Source organism: Argiope bruennichi, chromosome 4 (genome assembly GCF_947563725.1).
Source record: "Argiope bruennichi chromosome 4, qqArgBrue1.1, whole genome shotgun sequence".
NCBI lineage: Eukaryota > Metazoa > Arthropoda > Arachnida > Araneae > Araneidae > Argiope > Argiope bruennichi.
In genome coordinates this window covers 28974055-28999769 of record NC_079154.1, presented here as the reverse complement: position 1 = coordinate 28999769, position 25715 = coordinate 28974055, and the positions used below count along the sequence as shown (strand labels likewise).

Genomic DNA, 25715 nt, shown 5'->3' with positions numbered 1-25715 from the left:
TTTTACAAAAAGCTATTAACAAGTTTTCAGTGTTACTCTCATAAAGATCTTAAATTCACTTTCATATATCGAGTAATTACTTCTTTGTAATGATAAAATTCAACTATAATAGAAAAGTCGATTATATCGCTATTTATGATTATTTGGAGTACATTTAGCACAAACTTAATTCTGAATTATTACTTCTCTATAGTTATAACTTTAGCCGTAACTGTATAAAACGTGTTTGTTTACCTTTTCGGCATTCTGAAATAAGTGAATTAGATCTAAGAAAATATTTTGTTTGTGGATTTGCATAGGAATTCTATTAAAAATATGTATTGCTGCATTATCCAGTCATAGAATTTTCAATACAAATTGGTATTTACGACTTCGAAACTATGACTTACAAATAAGAATAATTCGACCTAAATAATTTGACATTAAGAATTTCTGCATCGAATAATTTAAGAGTTTACTTAATTTGAATAAATATTTTTGATAATGACTTTTCCTGTTAGCCACAAAACCATATTTGTTTTGGATCATGGTCCAAATTTTCTTGGATCATGTTACCAAAATATGGAATTTGATATATTCACCAAAACAAGACAACCCGGTATTATACCTCTTGCTCCATTATCAAAATCACTCTGGACATGCTCGGTCGAAGCTGCTATTGAATATTGTAGAATTGTATGGGATATATTTCCAACTGAAAAGCTGGTAAATGTATAATTCTAATTATCTAAAACAAATGTAATGTATATAATATTGATGTACTATCTATAATTTGGTTTTAATTTTTTGGTGCAAACACTTTGACTAAACTGCTCCATGCATATGGTTAAATTCAAATAGTATGTGTTAAAAAGAAAAAATAGTTAGACTCCTAAAGAATTGATATATGTAAAAAAAGAAATAAAAATAAAATTGGTCAGTATGAACAGAAGAAAACATTGAATTCAAATTGGAAATGTCAAATGCAAATAAAAAAGCAAATAACCTTAAAAAATTATTTTGGTATTTCTCATTCACCAAGTCTTATTAGGTTGAAGTGATAAATGAAAATAATGACCATATAGATAATTTTTAAAAAAAAGATATTCAAGCAAAATGTGATTAGTAGTAAAATCAGTTCTTTCTTGTTATGCCTTTGAATGAAGCTAGTATTTCTTATATAGAGGTATATAAGTTTTGGCATCAGTCTCATAAAAAGTGTTATCTCATGTGTAAATGACTGAATCTAAACCAATTGTAGATTTAACAGATGCAAATTTTTTCTTATTTTACAGATCCCATATTTCTTAGTAAGTAGAATTAAGGAATAAATAAAAAATATTTTAAAACGAATATTTAGAAATTCATAGATAACAAAAGACAGTGCAAATTTTGAAGCTATGTCTACTGTTTCATTTTCAGAAATGACCTCATGATCTGAAACTCAGTAAAAAAATGACATTCTATCAATTATAATATAATATAGTTAATTTTTTATTCATTTATTGCAGATTCGTTTTATAGTTAGTGATTCTGAATCGCTAACTTTAAACACTTGGGCACAAGATCAACAAAATTTGAGTCATGTAAGTATTAGTTTTTATTTGGTTATTAAAAAATTTTAATTGTATATCTAAAGTTTTGTTGTAATATGATATTTATTTAAATAGATGTAACTCAAAATTGTGTAAGTTGAAAACTTCTGATATCTGGTTTTAATCATTTACAATTTTTCCTGCTGCTAAGAAATATTTTTTGCAATACCATATTTAGAGCAGATTATAATAATTAATAATATGTAATTTATTATTAGCATACTTTTTCAAATTTTGTGTTTCTAATATTTTTACAGTTAATGGGTGCTTTAGCTCAAGTTGGACCACCTGAAAATGCAGGAAATAAAGATTGTAATGTGATGCATGGTTTAAATGCTGCTATAGAAGCTTTATGTGAGTGCAGTGAAATTCAGCATGAAAAGCGAACATCAATGACTGAAAGTGCTGGAAAAGTTGTTAACAGAGGACGAGTTATTTGCTTTACTAATGTTAAGAGGTATAATATATAACTTTTTATTTCTTAGAAATAACCCTTGTTAATTGTTTGTTTTTAAAAATACTTTCAAAATTATGTTTCAGAAATAGTTTATTTCTTTTAAAAAAAGCTATAATTATTGAAAATTTTGCTTAAATTGACAAATTATGGTTTGGGGATTTCTCTCTCCCTCATTTTTCAAAGGCGAGAGAAAGAAATAGAATTTCTTTTGACATAGAATATTTATTTTTCTTACAATAAAATTGAGTATTTATTATTTGCTCTATTGCTAAATTATTTTAGGAAAATTAATTTTTAAGAAGCTTTAAAAAGTTTTGTACATATGCAAGGGTGTTTACTAAAATATGTTTGTACATTATGCTTCAATTCTGAATAATTCAAAATTATTATTGGAATAACTCCATTCTGGGTAAACTCTTATGTTGCAAGTTAATTTCTTGTATTTCTATATCCTTGTTCTTCTCTTTTTTTTTTTTTTTTTTTTTTTTTTTCCCCATATGAGAAAATGTCATTATCATGGTTTCATAAATATTACTCTTCAAAATGATTGTATAAGTTTTTTATAGATTTTAACTTATGAAAAAATGATTTAACTTTATGAAAAAGTTGCTTTAATATATTGGTTAAATTTTCATGCCATTTTCTTTCAATTATAATTTTAATGAAAAATTCATTCAAAATTTTTAAAAAATATACCAATTTAAACTTTTTGGAATTACTTAACATGAGGTATGAGTTATGATAAATATACTCTACTTAGATAATTGAATCTATCTTTCCCTTGCCCTTCCCTTCTCAAATGCTGAGTTTCTGTAAATCAAAGCAATAGAGTTGTGTCGTAATACTACTAATTATTTAAAATTTTCTATGATAAATTAGTTTAAAACACTTAAATATTACTTTACTTCAAACATTCTTTAAATTTGTATGATATAATAATCATCCTATTCTAATTTTTTCTTGCATCTAAATATATGTGTGTATATATTTATTATTTTCAAATTTTAGTACCATGCTTTTTTTTTTTTTTTTTTTTGTATATCAAATAATTCTTTCTATAGAAAACTATATATCCACAGTAGGTATATAATAAATATATAATTTAATTTATTTCAATCAAATGTAGAATTGCATTTTTATATAGGGTATAAAAAAACAGGTTATATGTTTGATTAAATTCTGAAGAAAAGAAAAAATATTTTTATCATAATATTTTCTTATGCATTTAAAAATTCTGCAACTTAACGGTAGTATTGTAGTCAATGGATGCTATATAAAATAGAAAGAAAAACTGTCACAATTATTAAAAGAAAATTATTTTCTCTATTGCAGTGATCTGGAAGTAAATTCTCTTGTAGAATGTTTTCAAAGTGCTTTAGTGGAACACAATAAACTTGCATCAAGTTCAGATAGGTATTGTGAGTTTAATTTTATTTATATTTCATATTTCTACATTTTTTTTTTCTGTCACATGCACATCTCAGAAACAAAGGTGAAAGTTTTTATTTAATTTTAACAAATAACAAAATGAAGAAGTAAATATTTATACCTTTCAGATTCTTTTAGCAGGGTGCGTAGCATCATAAAAAGTGTTTAAATTTGAGAATCATTTTAAAAGTGCTGAAATTTTAACAAAGGTCCTTAGAAAATGCTTAATTTTCTTGAAAAGTGCAAAGAAAACTTTTTGAGGAGTGCCAACACATATTAAAATAAAATTGAGTATCGTTTTCTTCCCACCCCCTCTTTCTTCAACAATGTTGATTGTTGTTTATTGAAATATTGGGAAGGTTATCTGAAGAGACAATAGAAAATGTGTACTGTGTCATACTTGTTGCGACTTTAAAAAATGTTCGACCTTCAGTAGAATTCAAAGACGGTAAAGTATTGCTTTAGTTAAGTCTGATAAACGTATGCTTAACTTTTTTATGTATTATTAAAGAAAAATACGCAGATTTGCCCATTAGACTAAAGATATGAATACAGCGAGATGAATTTGGTGCCCCAAAGAAATCTGAAAACACTTGCAATGAAGCTTCTTTAGTCCGTTACATATTTGATCATTGTTCTCATTAATATTTTGTTTTGGAGCAATGTACTGTACAACTTATTAAAGAATATACTATACAATGTATATTGAATTCTTACTCATTGTGTTAGTCGCTGCGTAAAATTCGAATATGATAGTATCTTAACTTGAAACCATAGATTTTCAATGATCATGATTTCTTTCATGGTGTTTTTTTTTTTTTTTTTTTTTTTTTTAATGTCCTCATCTATTTAAAAATTGTTATTTGTTGGACCATTCTTGACAAATTTTAGTTTTAGTATGTATACAAAAATCTAACTACATGTGTAGATTTTCAAAACTTTTATTCTTTAAGGCTCAGATTCTATTATATTTAACGATTTTTGCTTTTTCTCTTTTTGTAACTGTTACAGAAGTTTACATATATTGTTTTCAATTGAAATCTCTCCTCTTAGAGTTTTGTCCTAATTGATAAATCATTGAAGTTAGGAACTTGAAATGTGTCAGGAAGTTGTTTCTGGAATATTAAAATCTGACTAACATATTTTCAAAAGATGTATTTTTGAAATTTTAATTAGAAGTTTAATTAAAAAGCAGGATTTATTTCCGCCTTATCATCAAAGTATATTATTGAATAAAAAATATTTTTACACTGTTTTAAAGGTTTACAAAGGTTGTTTGAATACCAAGTTCGAATGAGTGAATGCTTTTTCTTCCTTCCTTTTTTTTAATTTCAATAATTTTTGGAGAAAATTAATCTTGAACTCAATTTATAACAATGATTCTTTTAAAATAAAATTCAAAATAATGTTATTTCTTCATTGAATTTTTTTAGTCACTTTAAGCATATTAATGTTATAATTTTTTTTAAGACTTTCTTTTCTTGCTTTTCAAATTCAATTCATAATTTTGAAACAAAATTAAAAACTTTAAAGCAATTCTTTGAATAAGATTCTTTACTTGATAAGTGTTGTGAAATTTTAAGGCAATGCAGTATTTAGTCTCACACTAGCTAAAAAATTACTATTTAAAAAAATGCATCAACTCCTTTTTTTTTTTTTTTTTTTTTTTTAAATTTTCATTTTATTTATAACTACAGAGCTGTTTTTTGTCTTCGCGAATTTGTTTCCATTATTTATGAAAAATAGGAATTGTGAAATCATTTTCATTTCTTCCTAAAATATATAAGACCATTTTTCTTACCTTTTTAAAATTAAAATAATAAAATTTTATCTATTTTTGCATGGAGGTTAAAAGTAGGTTTTTCTTAAATTTTCGAAATGCGAAACATTAGAAATAAGAAGTGATAAAACAATTTTTTATTATTATTTTGTATTTAAAAACTAGATCTGAAAAACTTAGTTAGAACATTACATTGTTCTATCATCAATTTCTGGCAGTTTTGCCAATCTTATGATGGAAGCCGTCCTGGTGTATTTTAGCTCTTAGCTTTATAGCAGCTTAGCTAAACTGCCAAATATAGTGAGTTAGAGCAGGAGGAAATTTTAATTTAGATCCCAGCCATGTCGAATTTCATTTGTTGCAGAATATATAAAAATCAAATACAAAATTTTTGGTCATGCTGTGCATTTTAATCAATGCCAATGTAAATTCACAAATGATGTATGCATCCAAATTAATTGGTAATTTTTTAATTAAAAAAATGTTGAAAAAGAAGCCAGATTTTTATTGTTAGCCTTATAAAAGAGTAAAAAAATTTAACTGATTGATTCAATCTTGATTTAATTTTTTGCTAAAGATAAAACTATGATAATTTTTGTTTTTGTCAAAACCAAATAAGTTTAACAATAGATGCTTCTGCAGTGTTGCAGAAATAAATATTAAAATTATTATGTTATTGCAGAAATAACTTAAAATTTCAAAAATACACATTTAAAATTAATTTAAAAAATTCAATAAAAATAAAACTTTATAAAACAGAAAACATCCTATACTTAGAAAATAAGCTGGCTCACATATGCATGAATGTAAAGGGTGCTTAATTTTTTTTGGGTAAGGTGCTTAAAAAGTACATAAAAGTGCTTAATTTTTGAAGCATTCTTTCACTATCCACTCTGTTTAAAAATTAGAATAATTTTCCAAAATAAAATAAATTCATGTGACATCTCAGTCACATGACGAAACTTATGTCATTTAAATATATAGTTAAATATTGCATTATACATGTGCCTTCCATCTCACATTCTATGCTCTGTATTATATTTTATACAAACTTTATGAATAGAAACATTGTATCATTTTTTTAGCATTTAGTTGCTTTAATGCAGCAGAGAAAGATGATTACTGTAGGAAAATATGTTTCAAAATTTTATTTTACAACCTTAAATTGTTAGAAGAATGGAAATTTTGAGGGAAATTTTTTTTAGTCTGTTTCATACTGTGTTCTTTTAAACATGAAGAATTTTGTATGTATTTATCAATAAACTTATAAATTATTAATCACCAGTATAATTTAGATTAAATTTATTCTAATACATGGCAAACTAATTCTAATACATGGACTTACTAACAAACATGATTGATATTAATGTAAACAAAAAATGATACAAAATAATTAAGCCAAAATTTAAGAATTATGGATATTTTTTAAATATATAATTGCAAATCTCTTATTATAAGTTAAAGCATTTCTTTTACATTTATATTATCATATGAGAACATGATATTGCTTTGGTATAGGGTTTTTGAAGCTTCAAAATGCATAGGCTGAAAAATAAAGAGTATAATTTGTTGTAATTCATAAATTGTAGGAATTTTTTTTTCTTATCAAAGACCATAAATATAAGAAAATATTTCAAATCTCGAATATTTCAGATTAGTTTCTGAATATATTAGCTTTATTAAAAATATCTTTGCAAAATGATCATGGTGTAAAGTTTTTTTTTTTTTTTTTTTCTTTTTTTTTCTTTTCTCTTTTTTTTTTTTTTTTTTTTTTTTCCCTCAAAAAGATTTTGATGCTTTAATTTATTAATGCATTTCGTGGAAGGAGCAATGATTTAAACTTTCAGTTATTTGCAACAGTAGATCTCAATTTTTTCGAAACTATAAATAAAGACATGTTATTTGTTTCAGAGTTTAAAATATTTAAACTATGATATACATATCAATTTGTGAAAAAAAAAAAAACCTTCTCTGCTTCCTAGTGGTTCATATAGTGTTTTCAAACTGAATGTTGCCATTCATTGTCAGATTTGGGCTCTGTTTTTATAGCAAAATAGATCTCATTTAGACACACATCATGTAAGGAACTTTCATATTACAGGGGGCCATTTCAAAACTAAACATTATTATTATTATTAATTATTTAAGTTTCGCTTTCTCTTATTTGCTAGTGTACTAGTATCAATAGGATTGGAAAGTTTTTTATTGATGTGGGTTGATAATACATTTTAGTATAATGATGGAATAATAAAGACTGTATGGACTATTGAATAGGTTCAGTTTTTGAGTTTAAGGAGTTTATATTTTCCTTGTGAATAGAGTAGGCCAAATAATTGGATAAAAAAAAATAGTTCATTGAATGTGTGTAAATAAGATTTGATAAGTTAATATATTAAAAATAACATGAATGCTTTTCTTTTATAGTTTAATGGCTGTTCAACATTGTGAATTAATTTTGATGCATGTCTATCCTGTGAATAAAGAAAGTTGTATAGCTTCTCAAAACAAAAAGGTGGTAAGTACATTAAAAAGTTAATTTATTATTACTTAATTATTAATACAATTATTACTGAATTGTTTGCCACACATAAATTTAATAAAGATATTTGGGTTTTCATTTGTTCATAGAATGATTGGGTTGTTATTCTGCTGATTTAGTTAATAAAGAATATAAAAAAGAAATTATAATATGATATTTTGATGCAATGCACTTTCATAGGTCTGTCAATATAAATATAATAGCGTGGTGTTGAATTTCAAAAATTTGAGTTATTGTAAAAATAATGTAATTTAATGTATATGTAACATCTTATATTGATAGTACAATCAATATTTAAGGAATAAAAGCCACGTTCAAGGTTTTTGTGACACCCTGTATACATGATTGTTTTTTAAATTCATCTCTAATATATAAGTTATCATTTTTTTAAGGCATGGATCTTAATTTATAATTTTTTTCAAATTGTTAATAATAGTTTCTCTCTGTATCTCAGAGATAAACTTTTTTAAATCCAATTTTGCTGGTTTTGATGTTTTTATTATGTTTGTGCTATCTCAGGAACATTTTCTTTTGAGTTAAATTTTGCGTCTAAATTGAAGGAGAGGAAGAAAAATAAACGGAATTTAGCAAGCAATACATATGCTTTAAAAATTCAGTTGCCTTTCCTGTAAAATATTAAAATTGTTTCTTAGGATAGTTTACCTCTGATATACAAAATTTTGCTTAGAAATAAAATTTATTTTAGATTCTTACTACAATAAAGTAAAAAGATGGTGTGATATTTGCAAAGAGATTACAAGTAACTGTATTTTGATTTTAGCAAAATGTTTTTTTGTTATTATTATTCTGACATTAGAATTAATTTAATTTAATGTGTTGATGAGCTTGAAAATTGATATACCTAAAGCTGAGAATTTCATCTGTATTTCTTGATTATTTTTAAATATACCTGGATTATTTTTATCATAGTTAATTTTGCTGCTGAATATGTTTGAAATTTTCTTTGGAATTGTATTGATGCATTTAAACACACTTAAAATTTTATTTATTTTAAATCTATTCAATGATTCAGATATTTAAATTTGAAATTATGTAATCAAAAGTTCAGTTTTTTAAAAATATTTGCTATGAAATATGGTAATATCTATTTAAATAATTTAAAATTTTCTTGATTTAATTAAATTATTGTTGTTATCTTTTTCTTTGTAATCCATAATTCCAACATACCAAAAATTCCATTAATCTATATATTTGAAAGACTCACCTTATGAAGAGTCCATGATAATTTTCAAGGATTAATGCAATTATAATTATAGTTAAATGTTTTAATATTCGTTTTTAAAGTTCATAATGTGAATGTATCTACAGAATTTAAATGGCAGAATTTGTTGATATGTATCTGCTTGTGCAGCCAAAGATATTCATTCATTTAGAAATTTCCATTTGCTTTATCAGTTTGAAAAATTAAATTTGTTTTCTGTAAAGTTTTAAAGAATGCAAGTACTGATATTTTTCTTGTTATTTCATCATATTTCAAGATTATGAAGTCTATCCAATGGATTGAACAGATTACTTACTAAATTGAATAGAAATAAATATTTGAAAAAGAATTTTAATTGCAAAGAGACTGACATTTCAAATTATAAGATGATGAGACAAATTGTGTTCAGTTGATACAAATGCTTTAAAAAAATAAAAACATTGGGCATAAACATTTATTAGAATATATGTTCAAGCTTCAGATTATATATATATATATATATGCATTTAAGATTTTTTCAATGATTTACTGATGATGTCATTTTCTTTATATTCATTTTAGATATCTCCTATTCTGAGTATAGAAATTCATAATGTCAAATCTGGTCGTAATTTAGCAGCAAAGCTTGGAATTTTAGTTCAACAGCACTACAACTTAGCATCAACAACAGTTACCGGCATACCAATGAAGGTATTGTCTGTTATTATGATTTTGTCACTTATATTTATATGATTTTTTTTTTTTTATTCTAACCATCTTTATTTTTATTAAAGGAAGAACAAAACGCCAGCTCATCTGCAAATTATGATGTAGAACTACTGCATCCTGTTGCTGCTCATGCAGAAGTTTTTAAGACAGGTATACAATTTATCAAAAGTTTTTAAGAGCTGATGAAAAAAATATATTCTTAATCAATTTTAAATCACATTTATATAATTATTTTATAGATTCCACTAACTTCTTGTAAATTTTTTAGTATTTGTGATTACAGTTTACCATATCTCCCAAGTTTTCAAAGCAAATTTTGTGCTTATCTCACTATTTTATTGTTTGAACGCAAAACATATTTTCTTTTCTTTTTTAAGACATGATTTTCATGCTAACTTCTATCTGCATTTAATTTTTTAAATGTTCTAAGATACTAATACAATAATGTAATTGTTTGTATATGAGAAAGAAAATCATTAAAAAGAGATAGTCAATTTATTATTTAAGGCATTAACACAATATGCTATATGCATACAATAATCTTTATATGTATTCTTTCCATTAGTCTTATATGAAAGTTTATAGAGAGGAATATCAGTGTAATTGTCGTCCAACAGCAATTCAAAATTATGTAACCCAAAATCTTCCTGTGTACTTCAAAATAATATTAATAAAATTATATGTGTTTATATTATTTTAGTTTTCTTCGAATTAAAAAATTTGATTATTTTTATAAAAATAGTGAGCATTTTTTTCGAATCTAATGGTGTTAAATTTAGTTTTTAATAATTTTCCTTTTAAATTTATATATTTTGTTACTAAATGAAGAATTTTATGTATGATAATCTAAAATATCTTATCCATGCATTACATAAAATATTTTATCCATACACTGCTGCCTTTGTCTTTGTAGATTTTCGAATGTCCTTCGATTCAAAATTTGATTGTAATGATCTTTGTAAAGTTATATAAACAATCAATGAAAATATTCGAAAGTATCTTACGAATTCAATATGCGACTTTTACTTTCATAGGTGTTGTTAATGCTGAAGGAGTCCATATCACTACTGTAAAAGAAGGACAATTATATGAAACCGTTACATTAAAGTGGTGTACTCCTCGTTCTAGTTCTGTTGGTAAGTTATTTTACACAATTAACTATATTTCTTTGCTAGAATTTTTTTTATATATATTGATAACTTTACTTCTGATTGTGTAACTTTTATTTAAAATATTATTTTCTTTCTGTTAACAGAACTACAGTATTGCACTTCTTCTTTTCGCATAACCCCTGTGGATGTGAATAACAGACCATCATCGTGTTTGACAAATTTCCTTTTGAATGGTAAGAATTTCTCAAAATAAAGGTTAGGGACCTTTCTTGATCATTCTGATAGAAAAGAAATTTCATACTATGTATCTGTCCAGTTGGGATCAAATAGCATAAATTGTTTGAAACATAAACTGTAACTTGCACATTTTTTTGTCAGTTCTGCTATATTAATGAAGAAGAAAAAAAGAGTTAGTGGAAGCATCCTTAATGAAGGCTGTTTAATTAAAATTTATCTAAAACTTCATTGTATCTATTTTTTTTTTTTTTTTTTTTTCATTACTAGAAGTTAGATCCATCTTGTCGAGTCTCATCTTGTTAACAATATCTCAGATCTGATTATCACGCATTAACTAACAAAATTTGCAATAGAAAATTTCATACAAATTAATAATTGTTGTAAGAAGTAAATATATATATATATATATATTACTTGTAATATATTTAGATGTAAATTTATAGTAACATTAAAGGTAAGCAATAAAGACCCATATTCTATGAACTAAAAAATTTCATTATAAGCAACATTCTACTTCTCTATCCATAATGCCCACTCACTTAAATCAAAACTATTCTCTAAAATTGAATTTAACAAATAGGACCACTAATAGAAAAAAATGCAATGCCAAATAAGAAAAAAATATTAATATATAACCTCTAGTTAGTCTGTGAAGTCAGAATGTAATGAATTGATATAAATATTTTTTTTAAAAAATTGCAGACCTCAGCTCATGCACTTTTGTTACAATCTATCATTAATAAATGATAATTAAATCTGAAGTTTTTGATTCCATAACTAATTTTGATCTGTACTTAGCTTTATTTGCAAACTGACGAATCAGCCAATTTAAACATTAAAAAAATTATTTGAGTTTTTTGACACTGAAATAGAAATTGGGATGTTCATATCTGATAATGATGCAAAACAAATAAGCATAAATATTTTCAACTCTATAATGAATGATCCAGCTGTGTCTGACAGCTGTCAGACACAGCTGGATCATTCATTATAGAAGTGGAATATCACTGGAGAAATATTCATATGCATGTATATTTTTTGATTTTCATTCACAGAAACTTTTTGAAACCAAAAGAGTTACAAACTGAAAAATCTAATGAAGCTTGTGATAATTTTATTAGCAGGTTTATTGCATAATTCATCGTTATCATTATATGTATGAGCTTACAATCACACTCTTTACTTTTATAAAAAAAACATGTATTATATTTCTTTATCATATTAGTATTTGTTACCTTGAAATATTTGAGTATGTTATATTTTGAGAATATATATTTTGAATAGTTTATTTTATATTCTATTTGCACTTTATAATATGTAAGTTTTTTATAATTAAATCATATTATTTTGATATAGTGTACCGAATTAATCCAGTGTTCATAAAAAAATTAAATAATAAATTATTATTGCTAAAGATAAAATTATTTTATAAATTTTCTATTTGAGAATATTTGATGTTTCAGTATTCTTAGGTACACTTGCAAATGTTCTCATAAGAGTTTTATTTTAGATTTGTTAATACCATTTAGTTAGAAATAATAAAAAGTGAATCTTTAAAAGGTCATTATAGTAGTGCCTTAATTAATTAAGTAGAAGAAAAATGTTAAGTATTAAAATCTTTCAGGATAATTGCTGTACGGATTTTCTAAATATTGTTGTATTTTTGGATTTACTAAAATTTATTTGAGGCATGTTTTGTATCAAGAGCTTATTTTAATGATCTAACTTAGACAAGTGAATAATATTTTCTTTGTGTATAGTTATAAATTTGTTATAGAAGCACTGAAAACCAAATCTTGATCTTAAATCTCACTTTTTTATATATAAATTCAAATTATGGCTTAAAATTGATCAAATATATGATCTCAAAATGAAAATTTTTTTGATTTTCCGTGGGAATAAAATTATCTTGGTTTGAAAAAAGAAAGAAGCATACAGATTATTTTATATCAAATTCTGTTTTTGCTTTGTAAACTTTTTGACTTATTAAAATGCATTTATTATAAATGGTTATTTTTTAAAAGAATTTTTTAATCATTATAGTTGTTTCTCATATATTATTCATTTTATAAAGGTTAACAAATAATAATAAAAAAAAATTCTTTCTTATTATGAATGATTAATTTTTAACTGATATATTCTCACATTTGTGTCTTTAACATGTTCTTTCATATAATGCATTCATTTAGGTCGAGCTGTGATGTTGGAAATGCCAAGAAAATCTGGTTCCAAGGTACTATCTCATATGTTGGCCAGTCATGGGGGAGAAATTTTTATACATACTTTAGGCACTGGAAGGTCTATTTTAGAAGATCCACCTTCTATTAGTGAAGGTTGTGGAGGCAGAGTAACTGATTACCGAATTAATGTAAGTTTTGCATATTTTTTAACTGCAGGCAATTTTTATCAATCATATTTAGTTATTTATTGAATTGTCAAAATTCTTCTATTTATCTTTGTTTAAATCCTTTATTATAAAAACTTACTTCTTTCCTTTGAAATTCTACATTTTTCAAAATGTTCCTAAATGTCAGCATTAATGATTTTTTTTTTTTTAAAGATCACAGCTAACTTTTCATCTATTTTGCTTTGTAAAGCTATTCTACAAATTGGTGTTGCTTTTCCACTAATTTATTACAGTATAATGCCAGAATTATTAAGCATTTTAAAAAAACCTTATTACTTCTAAATTATCAAAACTTTACTCAAACATTAATAGTTGTAGTAAGATAAAATTTATGGAATTCTTTGTAGGTATTTTAACCCAGTTATTGTTCTGTAATATTATTAACTGATATCAATGTTATTCTTTAAAATCAAAATATAAATTAATATATTGTACTTAATCTTCAAATTAAAGTCTGGTGTTGAGTTCAGTCAACTTTGCTTTGATTAGAATCATCTATTTCACATGACTGCATGCTGCTTAGTGATTTACTTATTTAAAAATTACATTTCAAAAATATTATTTTTAATTTTCTTACTTGATTATTTGTATTCTATTGACATTCTGTTTTCTTCTGGTTGTTTCAAAACTAAAACGGTTATATATATATATATATATATATATATATATATATATATATATATATGTAACAAATTCGAATCCTGTCGGCTTTTTAATATGTAATATTATTTGTTGTTAAGCATGATGCAGTTATGACCAGCAGTGAAGAGACTTTTTATCTTTTTAAATTTCTTTTTAATCCATCGGGAAAGCATAATTATTTACAAGCAGAGACGCGGACAAGACGTCCGCCACAGAGCAGTACAATAGCCGAAGTGGGGAAAAAGGCCGAAATAAATTATCCCTCGCCTTATATAACCTTAGATTTTGAAAGGGAAAATATTTCTTCATAGTATTAATATATTAATAAGATTCTTATAGGGATTTCTGACACATGTCAATCACATGTAAGGGAAACACAGGGATCTTTTAAGAAAGAATGTGCTTACTGAACATTTTTACCCCTTCACGCCGAGCGTGTGAAAGTATCGGCATTTAGCTGACTAAGCAATTTTATGAAGCTTCTCTTGAATTAATTAAGTAGAGAAAGTGGAATTGGATCATGAAATAAAAGAATATTTTAGAATGAAGTTACTATGGGCTAAATTAAGATAAAATCTTGGAAATTAATTAAATTGAAATTAAGAGTTTAAAATATCATTACATATATATATTATAGTAGGAAGTTTAGTATAATTTGCTATAGTATCATCTGTAGTTTTTTTTATTATTATTATTTCACAGAAATAAATTTTATTTTCTCTTTCTATGAAGGCAAAATATGCATATAATTTCTGTTGTAGGATTTTGGTGATTTCATGAAACAGAACAGATTAGTTCCACATTATCCCAAAAAAGAAAGAATTGAAATACCTATAGAAGCAGGTAAATATAATTTTATAATATAAAATAATTTAGTTTCTATTTCAGTCACATATGTCATAATTAAGCCTTTATTTCTTTCTTATACTATTTTCAGCCAAGAAGAAATTAACTAGATTAACCCAATACTGGCCTTTGGTTTTCAGTCATACTACTATCTTTAATAATGCATCAGTAAGTTTATCATACTTATATAAATTTTTTCAGTGTTTTGCCTCATGCATAATAATTATGTTATATCTATAATATAATTTTAACTGAATTGTTCTATTTTATAAAATGTATTATTTAACACTATTGATAAATAAAGTAAAATATTGCTGTGATACAATGTATTGGCACTTTCATATCTAAGCATACTTAATATTATAATTTATTATGATGCAAACCAACTAATACAATAACATTTAGTTGAAAAATTCCCTATTTGTTTGATAACCGTGATATTCTATGTTGGTGACTATTGACTTCAAATAAAATCAATGTATAAAATGAAGGCTTACAGGTTTTTTTGTTTGTTTAGCTTATCTTAAACATTTTTTTTATAAATATATGGTGTCTTTTGCTTTATGTATTATCTTATAATTCAAATTATTTTTTTTCATTTAGCAAATAGGGCCATTACTACAATTGATAACTAAAGAAACTTTAGATACAAATGATGTTACAGAGTGCAAGAAATCAATTTATAATTTAGTGAGTTCTGAGAATAAAGGTTTGCCTCTAAATGTTCCAACAACAAGTACAAGAGGGAAAGGTCCAAAGAGGTAATAAATCTTTAAAATTAATTTAGATAGTTATTTTGGTAATTTGTCTATATTTTATCATTACCGAACAGGGTTCGTTTTTCTTTCTATTAAGAAATCAACTTTGAAATGAAACTAATATGAGTTAGTTGTAAGTTTAAGGTTATTTTTTATTTATTTATTTTTATTTTATTTATTTATTTACTTCATATTTTTCTATATCTATGTTTAGTTAATAAATTATTTTTCATGGAAGAAATGAATAATTATGTAATTTTAAAACTGATTTTTTTCACTTGTTGGTAAAATAAAAATATTAAAACTTATTAATGCTAATTTTTGTAAATTCTTTCACAAGTTTAATATTTTAAATATATTATATTATCTCTGCCTGGCTGTATATATTCTAATTTATTTTGTGAAGAATTAAAGTCATCACTCTTTAAATAAGTAGATGATTTGAAGTTATTTTTATCTTATGAGGCCTTAAGAATATGTCATATGAAGGCCTTAAAAAATTCCTGTATTATTACAGAAACTTTAGCGAATTTATGTATGTACTTTTCCTTATACAAAGGAGTTATAATTAAAAAAAGAAAATGCTGAGGTAACTATAATAATAATTTTTAAAAAATGATGAAGAATATATTTAAAATATTTAGCTTGCTAAAACCTAAATCAATTTAAAATATGAATTTTAATGAAATCTCTTTTAAATCATGTTACAACTAATATGAAAGTAAAGTAAATCTTTATTCCTTAAAAAATTATTTTTTTAAAAAATAGGCGTAAAATCGATTTAAAAACCATTTTTAAATATAATAAAATATTGAGAAAATAAAGATTGCTTTCAATTTCTTGTTATTTCTCAAAAATAAATCAAAAAGATAAAATTAAATATTTCAAAATGATAATGCTTTTGCTACAGAATTTGGTTATTGGCTGGTTGGCTATTGGTATATACCAACTGAAACCATTTTAGAAATTAGATCCTTCATATTGACATGTTACACAACATAGCAAATTAGCAAGCTCTCAAATTAGGGTTATATGGTTTGTAATTGTGCATAACATGACCTTACCTTTGTTCAAGTTATTTGCCAAACAAGGTAATGCACGTTCTGTTTGGAATAAATGGCTCTTTTTATTTTAAAAATTTTTGTCATTTAGTTTCGCTGCATATTCTTCTATATGCTGTCCACTTTAATGCAAATTTAAATAAATTTACTAATATTATTCTGTTCTTTAGTTATGTTACAACTCCTATTTTGATCTCTCCACATTTTTTAAATATTTATCGATGGTCTTTATTAGACAAAACCAGAATAGTAAGTTTCTATTGATTTGACCATGGAAATGAAATTTAAATTGTTCTCAAATGAAAATATTGGCATCAATGAATCAAGTAAGGGAGATAAAAAAATGACCCTAATGTTATGACGAAAAGTATTATAACTAAAATTTATGTTCAGATGGAAAAGATGCCAACTAAGAATTTTTAAAAATGGTCTTATCACATATAATATTCTTTATAGCTAAAATTTAGAAACTCTTCTGTTGTAGACTATTTTACTTAACAGAAAGAATTTTAAGAGACCTGCTGCAAATATACTAGGCAAAAAATTATGGTTGAAGAAAAACTGGGACCAGGAAATGGATGTTGAAATATTTACTTATCTGAAAACCCATTACCAAGCAAGATGTTAATACCCTGAGCATCAGTCATATATATAGTATTGCAAGAAAAAAAAATATTATATATATATATATATATATATATATATATATATATATATTTGACGTCAACAAGATGACGAAGAATATACATATACACACTCACACAAAGATATACATGTATATTTGTGTAGTGTGTGTGTCCTAATAATTTGAACTCTGTCTTTACTTCAGAACTGCGCAAGTTTTTAGTTTCCTCACAGAATCAAAATGCTTGTAAATTCCTTCTAAAACTATATAAGATCGAAGTTCTTTTTCATGCTCTGTCTTTCATCATTTCTGCTTACCTTTTCAATTTGCTGTTCTTACTGTGGCTTAGATAAAGAAAACTTGATGAAGACTTAAAATTGAACTATATAATGATATTATAAAGGGGAGGGGAAAGCTTTAAAAAAACTACTGTTTCTTCAATCCAAATTTTATATATGTATAAAACTATATATATATACATAATATATACACTTATATATATACTTTTGATATTTAATTTTGATTTATTTCATCGCAAAACGTATAATTTGTAAAGTTAGAAATGATATTAAAAAGACATCTATTCACGTTGCACAACAAGAACAAAGTGTAACTTTATTATGAGATTCCGATAAGGATTTTGTTGACGTGTTGACATAGGAAGGAAAATCTGAAGTATCTTCGAAACACCTGCATAGGCTCCAGGGATTCTTATTCCTTTGCATGTGGGGGGGGAGAAATTTTTTTAGAGTATGTGTTAGCAGTAATTAAGTTAAAAAATGGGTTTTGGATTAGGAAATAAAATTTTAGAATAAATTAGTATTGATTAATTTAAAATAAATAAAATAGGAATTTATTTCAGAATTAAATTAAATTAAAGAGATATCATAATATTTATTTATATAAATTATACTGCACTATTGATCTTACTGTATATTTTATAATAAATAATTAGTTAAGTTCCATTATAACTGCATTCTTCAAAAATATTTTTGTCAACTTTATTTTTATTTTCCTAGAGAAGAGCATTATAGATTAGCATGGAATGAATTGGAAGCTTTTGTTCGCTGCCATTGTACTACTGCTGAACATCAGAGTGTCCTTGAATGTTTACTTGAGTGTCGAAAACCTAATACAGATGGCGAAGGAAGTACTTCCATTGCCAGTGTCAAAGTTCAACTTGGTGCTCAGAGTCCTTCTCATTCTCCTAGTAAAAGAAATGGGAAAGATGATAAGGAATTTTCTAAATCATTTGATTCTGATGATGGAAAAGATTCTGATAGGTAAAGTCTATGGTCTTGTAAATTATTAACAGTTGCATTTTGGTACTTAAAGTACACTTAAGTAAAGTACTTAAGAGAAATATGATTTGTACATATTGGATATTGCAGTATGACTCATTAAAAAACTATTATTATTGACTTAAATTGACAAAAATTAATTATTTGACTCATTAAAAAAAGAGTTGATTAAAATTAAACAAAAAGAATTGCTTTGGTGTACCTATTTTGGATTAGGAAAAAATTTCCATTTTGTTGCTCAAAAAAAATTAGAAAAAAAGATTAAACTGAAATATGAAATGCAGAAATTTTAGTTTTCATTCTTAAAATTTTTTGGAAAAACATTTTTTTTCCTTCAAAACTTAATAAATTATGTGAATTCAATGAGTGACATCAATTCTCATTAAAATAACAATAGTTTGTCCTGTTCAATAGTGCACTGAACTTTTTCTATTATAATTAGAAATAATGCTATGGTGAATAACATGATAAAACACCCAGAAGTTACAAAATAAAAAATTGTCTCCATTAAATTTTGAATTTCAGGCTTTGAGGTGCATTGTGGATTACTTAATGCCAAATCTCATGACTGTAGATGGGATTGATTTATCTGAACATTGCAGCCATGCAAGCATTTCTTATTATACATTCATATTCATAAATTAAGGATAAAGCAAGTTCAGGAAAAGAAAGAGTCAAAAGCAAAACAAATGTGACTTATTTGTAAAGCCTATTTTTAAACAAAAGATAAAGAGCAAAAAATATGTTATATGTTTGATATCATTAATAAAAATTGCGATTTTTTTGCTCCCTGGAGCAAATTACAAAAAAAAAAAAAAAAAAAAAAAAAAAAAATACCTATTTACAAAAATCAATGTTAAATGCTTGGTATGTTGGTTAATACATAGTATGTCTTCTAGAGGATGAAATACAGTCCGTACGATGCCTAGACATGCAGACTATCAAATTATCGATCTGATCTTGAAGAATATTACACAACTCATCAAGCAATGCTCTCCGGGCTGCAACTCATCGGCCAAGCATGTCCCACACATGCTCTACTGGATTCAAGTCTGATGAAAATGCTGGCCAGTTCATACAGGTGATATCCTTCGATCAAAGGCATTGTTTACGATGTTTGCACAGTAAGGACGGGCATTGTCATCCATAAACACGAATTCTTCGCCCATGACGACCTGAAACAAATGTACATGTTGTTCCAGAATGGCGTCCCGATGGATTTGGCCTGTCATGGTTCCAATTTGAACATGCAGATCAGTTCTGCAACCCAGAATAATTCCTCCTGAAACGAGCAATCCTGCACCACTTTAACGGTGTCATTCAATAATGTTCTCTTGGTGGTAACGAGTACCTGGCGCTCTCCATATGAATCAAACTCCAAGCTAAACCTAGACTCATCGGAAAACATCACACAAGCCCACTGTTGCAGTGCCCACAATGCATGCTCTCTACTCCAAGCTAACCACAGGCGACAGTGAGTTGCAGTAAGTGGAACACATCTGACAGGCCTATGAGCATATAGACCAATCTGCCCTAAGCGTCTGTACACAGTCTGCCTTGAAACTGTCGTACTAGTGGCTGAAAAGAGTTGATGAGACAGGTCTGGTGCTGTGCTCCGTCTGTTTCTTTTGACAGTAAATACTGGTCCTCATTCGGCTTTGTAGCTCAGGGGGTGACCTGTGCTGTAACGTCTACTCACATTACTATCATCCTGGAATATTTGCCAAAGCCTGGAGATGACACTCTGGGCGATTCCAAGTTCCTAGGATACTTCCACCTGGGTACGCCCACATTCCAGGCAACTGATAATTCTACCGCGTAAAAAAATCATCCAAATGCGTTCCTTTGTGTCATAAATATGCGATTATTGCACTGAAAGGCTTATTAAATGCTTGCGAACAATGTGACTTCTTTGCCTGTATTCCTTATACATCACTCTCGTCATTGTGACATGCTATTGGTGTCATCTGGTAGCTTCCTGCAATTTGCATATGATTTTTGAAGATGTGTGTAGTCATTTTACGGGTAATATATGTATTTTAGAGTTCGATTTCTGTGTGACTCTGAATTATCCTTAATTTATGGACATGAGTGTAGTTTAAGTATTTAATGTACATTATATTACATCTATTTTTTATGTATATATATATTTTTAATATTTATACCATTTTATTAGGAAGAGAAGCTTTGATGATTCTGGTGACTCATTTAATAAATTCCGTCCTGCCAAAAAGTTGAAACTGAGTGCAGATGCTATTAAATCATCTGGAAACAAATCGCTTTTATCTCTGTGGACTGACAGAATAACTTCTGAACATGAAAAACGATTTGTAGAATTTACTGGTAGAGTTAATGGAAATGGACCTGCAAAATTATATCCAAATTTGAAATCTGAAGCGTAAGTAAAATAATATATATAAGTGTAAGTTGTCTAGATTATTTTAATGCTTCCTTTTCCTCTCTAAATGTGAAGTTAAAATCTTCATTTTTTTTTTTTTAATACTCTAAATTTTTGATAAAAATTCGGATGATCGATTTCTTGATTTGAATTTCTTAACTTTTACTGCTTGTTTTAAAGCATTCATTTCTGAAATATATATATAAGTTAGTGAATTCTAAGATCTTTGCTAATTTGAATTTTTCCCTTGTAAAAGCTCTTTTTGAAATCATTCATATTTCTTTAAGCCTTGGAATTCCAATATTATGCAAGCAATTAGTTCTATCACAAGTTTTTGTTTTAAAGTTGAATAAAAAGAAAATTTTTAAATTTTTCCATTTTAAGGTTATTAATTGATTGTTAGATGTATGAGATTTTATACTTTATCCCAAAACTTTTATTTATAAATAGTTTATGGAAATAAAGAAGATTATCATTTTTTATAGAAAATCAAAACAAAAAAATCACACACATACAAAATATAAATTCTAATCATGTTAATAGCAAATTTCTAAACTGTTAGAAGTAGCCGTATATTTCCACTTTGAAAAAATGCTCTAAATAGTTTAAATAATTATATTGTATAATGTTTGAGTCAATAGGTTACTTAATGAAGAAATTATGGAAATTAAATTTTTACGCAGTCTACTGGTTCTGTTAATTGTATTTAATAAATTACTCTTGAAGTACTAGCATCTTAAACAAAACATTTCATCTTTAGCATCAAAACTGACTGAATTATGAAGCTTTGGACTTCAATATTGTAGACCAATCATTGACTGTCTGGAGAGAAGTATGATACATTAAATTAAACTTTCTATGAAGCTGCTTTTGAAGTGATCTAAAATCATATAAAATAGTGATATTCAAAGTTTCATTTCTAGGTCAGTTTTATTCACAAAAGTATGAAATATTTTTGGTTTATAATATTAGTTTGTCAAGAATATTTTTCTAAATGTGAAACCTACAGTAACTGCATGGACTTTTTTAATCTCGGATATGCTGTCATCCTAACCTTCTTTAAGATTGGTAATTCAAGACTAATCCGCAAATATTTCCTTTTCGGAGAGCCTCCACCAAACATGCAGTCATTGTAGAGACATTTTAACTATATGACATGTTTTAATAGAATGTTCAGGTGGGATTTTGTAATATTTTAAGCATTTTAACTTGGATATTTGTGATCTGCCATACCTAATTTGTCAAAAAGCACATATCAACATACATGATATTTCATTTTATTCTCTTATACTTTTTTTTACTTCCTTTCCTGATTTTAGTCCATCTTTATGGATTTTAAAAGATGCATTTATTGACTCAAACAATATAAAATACAATTCTTTACTTCATGTGAAGCTTTTTTTTTTTTTTTTTTTCCAATTGGAAATAAGTGCCTACATCTAAGAATTTAGTATACCAAGAATTTAGTAATTTGGCTCTGCACAAACAAGATATAAAATACTGGCTTTGTTAAATATGCTGTTTAGATTTCTGTGAATGTAGTAAATTATTGGTGGAAGGTGCACATTTTATTTATCTATTAACAGTTTCATTTATCCTCTTTTTCTTCCTTCCTTTCTTTTTTTTTTAGTGTAATACAGTTTTTTATTATTATTATTATCTTGTAAGGCTTCCTTTTAAATAAAGCCTTAGATTTTTTTCTTTCATGCACTTTGATTTTGTTTCCTTCTGTTTTTCAAAGATTAAAATGTGCTCTCCCATGAAAGTGCAGAAAATTTAACCCTTTATAGTCATATGTTTACTCATAACTCCCAAAACTTTTTTACTATTCCAGTTATAAATTTTGTCTCAAACACCACAGCTAAGAATTATATTGTTATTACAATACAATAAGTCACTAAGCTTTGGAGTTACTTAAAATGCAAAATAATATTATAAAATTGTTTGTGTAATTGTACATTTTCAATTCTTAAAATATTTTATTAAAATAATATTCATAAATGACAAAAACAAAGTTACCAAATGAAGTACAATGTAAAGTTGAAAGTAGCAATGAGGAATTTGTCATAAGATATAAAACTCTGATTTTGATATAAAATGTGATAATGTTTGTGATAATGTAAATGTGATAAAATTTTTATGCTAGTAATTCTGATAGTGATATATCTTTAATGAAGTTATATGTGATGAAATTAGAAATTCTTAATGATAGTGAAATAAGTGAAAATGTGAATTGTGAAAATCAATAAATCTATCCAGCATGGCACTTATATATAAACTTAATATGACTACAAAGGGTTAATTAGTATCTGATTTTAATGATCATTAGTTCTTACTTCATTTATTTTGCATCTCTGTCAATCTCTAAAATAGTTTCTCTTTCTTTCTTTCTCTCACTATTTTCTTGTATCACAGGAATGGTGATGGTTGATCTCATCTTGAAATAGAATTTGTTGGTAAGATGACATTAAACTAAGATTTTGTGTTGCATGGCTGTGTCATTCATAAAAACAATTGCAATCATATTTGCTTATTATTTAATGATTTTTTTTCTTTATTATAGAGGAAAATGAAAATCTTTGACTGTTTTGGTTCCAGAAATCATCATTAAATTGTTACTCATTTTTTATTGATGTGTCATTTGTTATTTAACTCACATCACCTCATTGTACAGAGTTTTATGTAATAAAATGTATTTTTGGAAAGAAAAAAAAAGAATCGACATCTTTTAGTTTTTCTATAATATGCTCTTTTTAAATTTGCTTAATGTTGAAGCTACAAATAAACTTCAGATTAGAACTTTTTCCTGCATTAAACATGATTTATTTAGCATAAAAAATTTAAATATTTAATATATAGTTTAACAATTGTTCAATCATTCTATTTAGGTTTGGGGAGATCTCACACCTGCAATTCTTCTAGATTATATTATGAAATAATTAATTTACTTATCCAAATTCAGATCATTCAAATTGCTTTCCATTGAATTTGTGACTTTTAAAGTTTCTATATCTGTAACCTGGGCTTCAATTTGTGGAATTTTTAATCATATAATCAGATAGTTAATTCGTCTATCTGAAATTCTTATGATTCAATGTTTTATTGGAATTTGTCAAAAGAATCTTGTAGTCATAAGCTGTGTTGGATATTGAAGATTTTTTTTTTATAAAGAAGTGTAAATTTGAAAGTATCTATGGCAAGCTGGCCATATATAGAGTCTCCTTATTGAATTTTGATGTATTATGTTAAAATCTGTTTTTAAAATATTAATTAAATTCCAAAAAAAAACAACTTTTCTTATATAAAACTTGTGAAAAGAAATAATGCTGTGTTATCAAAATCTGTACTGTTTTCAGTTTTAAAACTTTACTATCAAAAACACAGAAAATATAAAAATACTAAGTTTTTAAAAATATGAATTTAGAAATGTATTTTTGTTAAACAATGGTGCTTTCTTTAAATCATTATCCCAATCTTTTTTTGTCAGAAACTCATTGAAATAGTAATCAAAATAAATTTATTAGTTTACCCTAGAAAATTTTTATTTCTGATTTAATTTAGAATGTTTCTTTTATATAATGCATGTTTCTGTGATGGGACTTGCAAGAAATATAAAATATAAAAGTTCCGATTTTAAAATAACACACTTTAATTCAGGAAGAACAATTCAACGGAGCAGTTCACCAGATGTGAAAATCACAAAAATTTTATCCTCTATAATATACAGTGTAGCTTAAAATATCGTACCCAAACTTTACCTGTTAGTCATTCACTAAATAACATGTGTGTGTGTGTGTGTGTGTGTGTGTGTGTGTGTGTGTGTGTGTGTGTGTGTGTGTGTGTGTGTGTGTGTGTGTGTGTGTGTGTGTGTGTGTGTGTGTGTGTGTGTGTGTGTGTGTGTGTGTGTCTGTGTCTGTGTGTGTGTGTGTGTTGTTAAATGTTGCGATGGGAAACGCAATTACTGATAGTGTAAGCGATGTTGATATTTACTAACAGGTTCATGTTCTCAAATTATATAAGGTTTATATTGTATAAAACAAATTGATTAACAAATTTAAAATTCTTCGCTTTTTTACTATCTTTTAGGCAGAGGGGCTGACATATTTGAAATTTTCTAGAGCAAAACCACAGAATCGAATTATGAAATAGGCAAAGAGAGCATCTGCCCATCTGAAATTTCAATATATATGGGAGAGCTGCTAACAGATCTTATATCCTGTATGACGTCATGTTGCGTCATTAATCATATGATGCTTTCCCGCCATTATTTCAGACGAGAGTTGGACAGTGCGTCTGTAAGACGTGCAGCTCAATCTCATATATCTTTTTATGTTCTATGTTAGTAATGTTTTGTCCTTTAATCTTAATAAATATATTTCACATAATGCTGGTCGTGGCCTTTTTCCACATATATGTATATAATTTTAAGTATATTAATTTTAAGCTTCCGTTTAATTTGCAGGGGTCATATACTGAAACTGAACCAAATTAAAACCAAGTGTCATTTAAATGTTTGGGCATTATTCTATTGTTCTTAGTTAATAATATTTTACAAACTTTATATTATATTTAAAACAATGTGGAAAATTCAGATGTTTTATAATGGAAAAAAAAATGCTC

General features: G+C 26.1%; 1 protein-coding gene across 4 annotated transcripts; it reads left to right on the top strand.

Moving 5' to 3' along the window:
* Positions 1 to 233: 233 nt before the first annotated feature.
* Positions 234 to 25364, top strand: LOC129966983 (integrator complex subunit 13-like). 4 transcript variants are annotated; one of them, XM_056081605.1, is made up of 17 exons: positions 234 to 705; positions 1491 to 1565; positions 1832 to 2031; positions 3364 to 3444; positions 7664 to 7754; positions 9562 to 9690; positions 9774 to 9858; positions 10743 to 10844; positions 10964 to 11053; positions 13247 to 13425; positions 14868 to 14949; positions 15044 to 15120; positions 15556 to 15713; positions 18416 to 18679; positions 20874 to 21095; positions 23511 to 23551; positions 23659 to 23898. In XM_056081605.1, the coding sequence occupies exons 1-16, from the start codon at positions 484 to 486 to the stop codon at positions 23524 to 23526; spliced, it is 2073 nt and encodes a 690-aa protein (XP_055937580.1). In that variant the 5' UTR covers positions 234 to 483; the 3' UTR covers positions 23527 to 23551; positions 23659 to 23898. The 4 variants fall into 4 exon arrangements, with proteins under 4 accessions (XP_055937580.1, XP_055937582.1, XP_055937583.1 ...); XM_056081607.1 differs by lacking the exons at positions 23511 to 23551; positions 23659 to 23898 and adding an exon at positions 25182 to 25364; XM_056081608.1 differs by lacking the exon at positions 23511 to 23551.
* The last annotated feature ends 351 nt before the right edge of the window (positions 25365 to 25715 follow it).

Bases quoted from the DNA above. Each gene is read 5' to 3' on its own strand.
- LOC129966983 (XM_056081605.1), top strand. From the start codon at position 484: ATGACTTTTCCTGTTAGCCACAAAACCATATTTGTTTTGGATCATGGT. The intron at 2,032-3,363 runs GTATAATATATA...TCTCTATTGCAG, and splicing joins TGCTTTACTAATGTTAAGAG to TGATCTGGAAGTAAATTCTC. The intron at 9,691-9,773 runs GTATTGTCTGTT...TTTTTATTAAAG, and splicing joins TTACCGGCATACCAATGAAG to GAAGAACAAAACGCCAGCTC.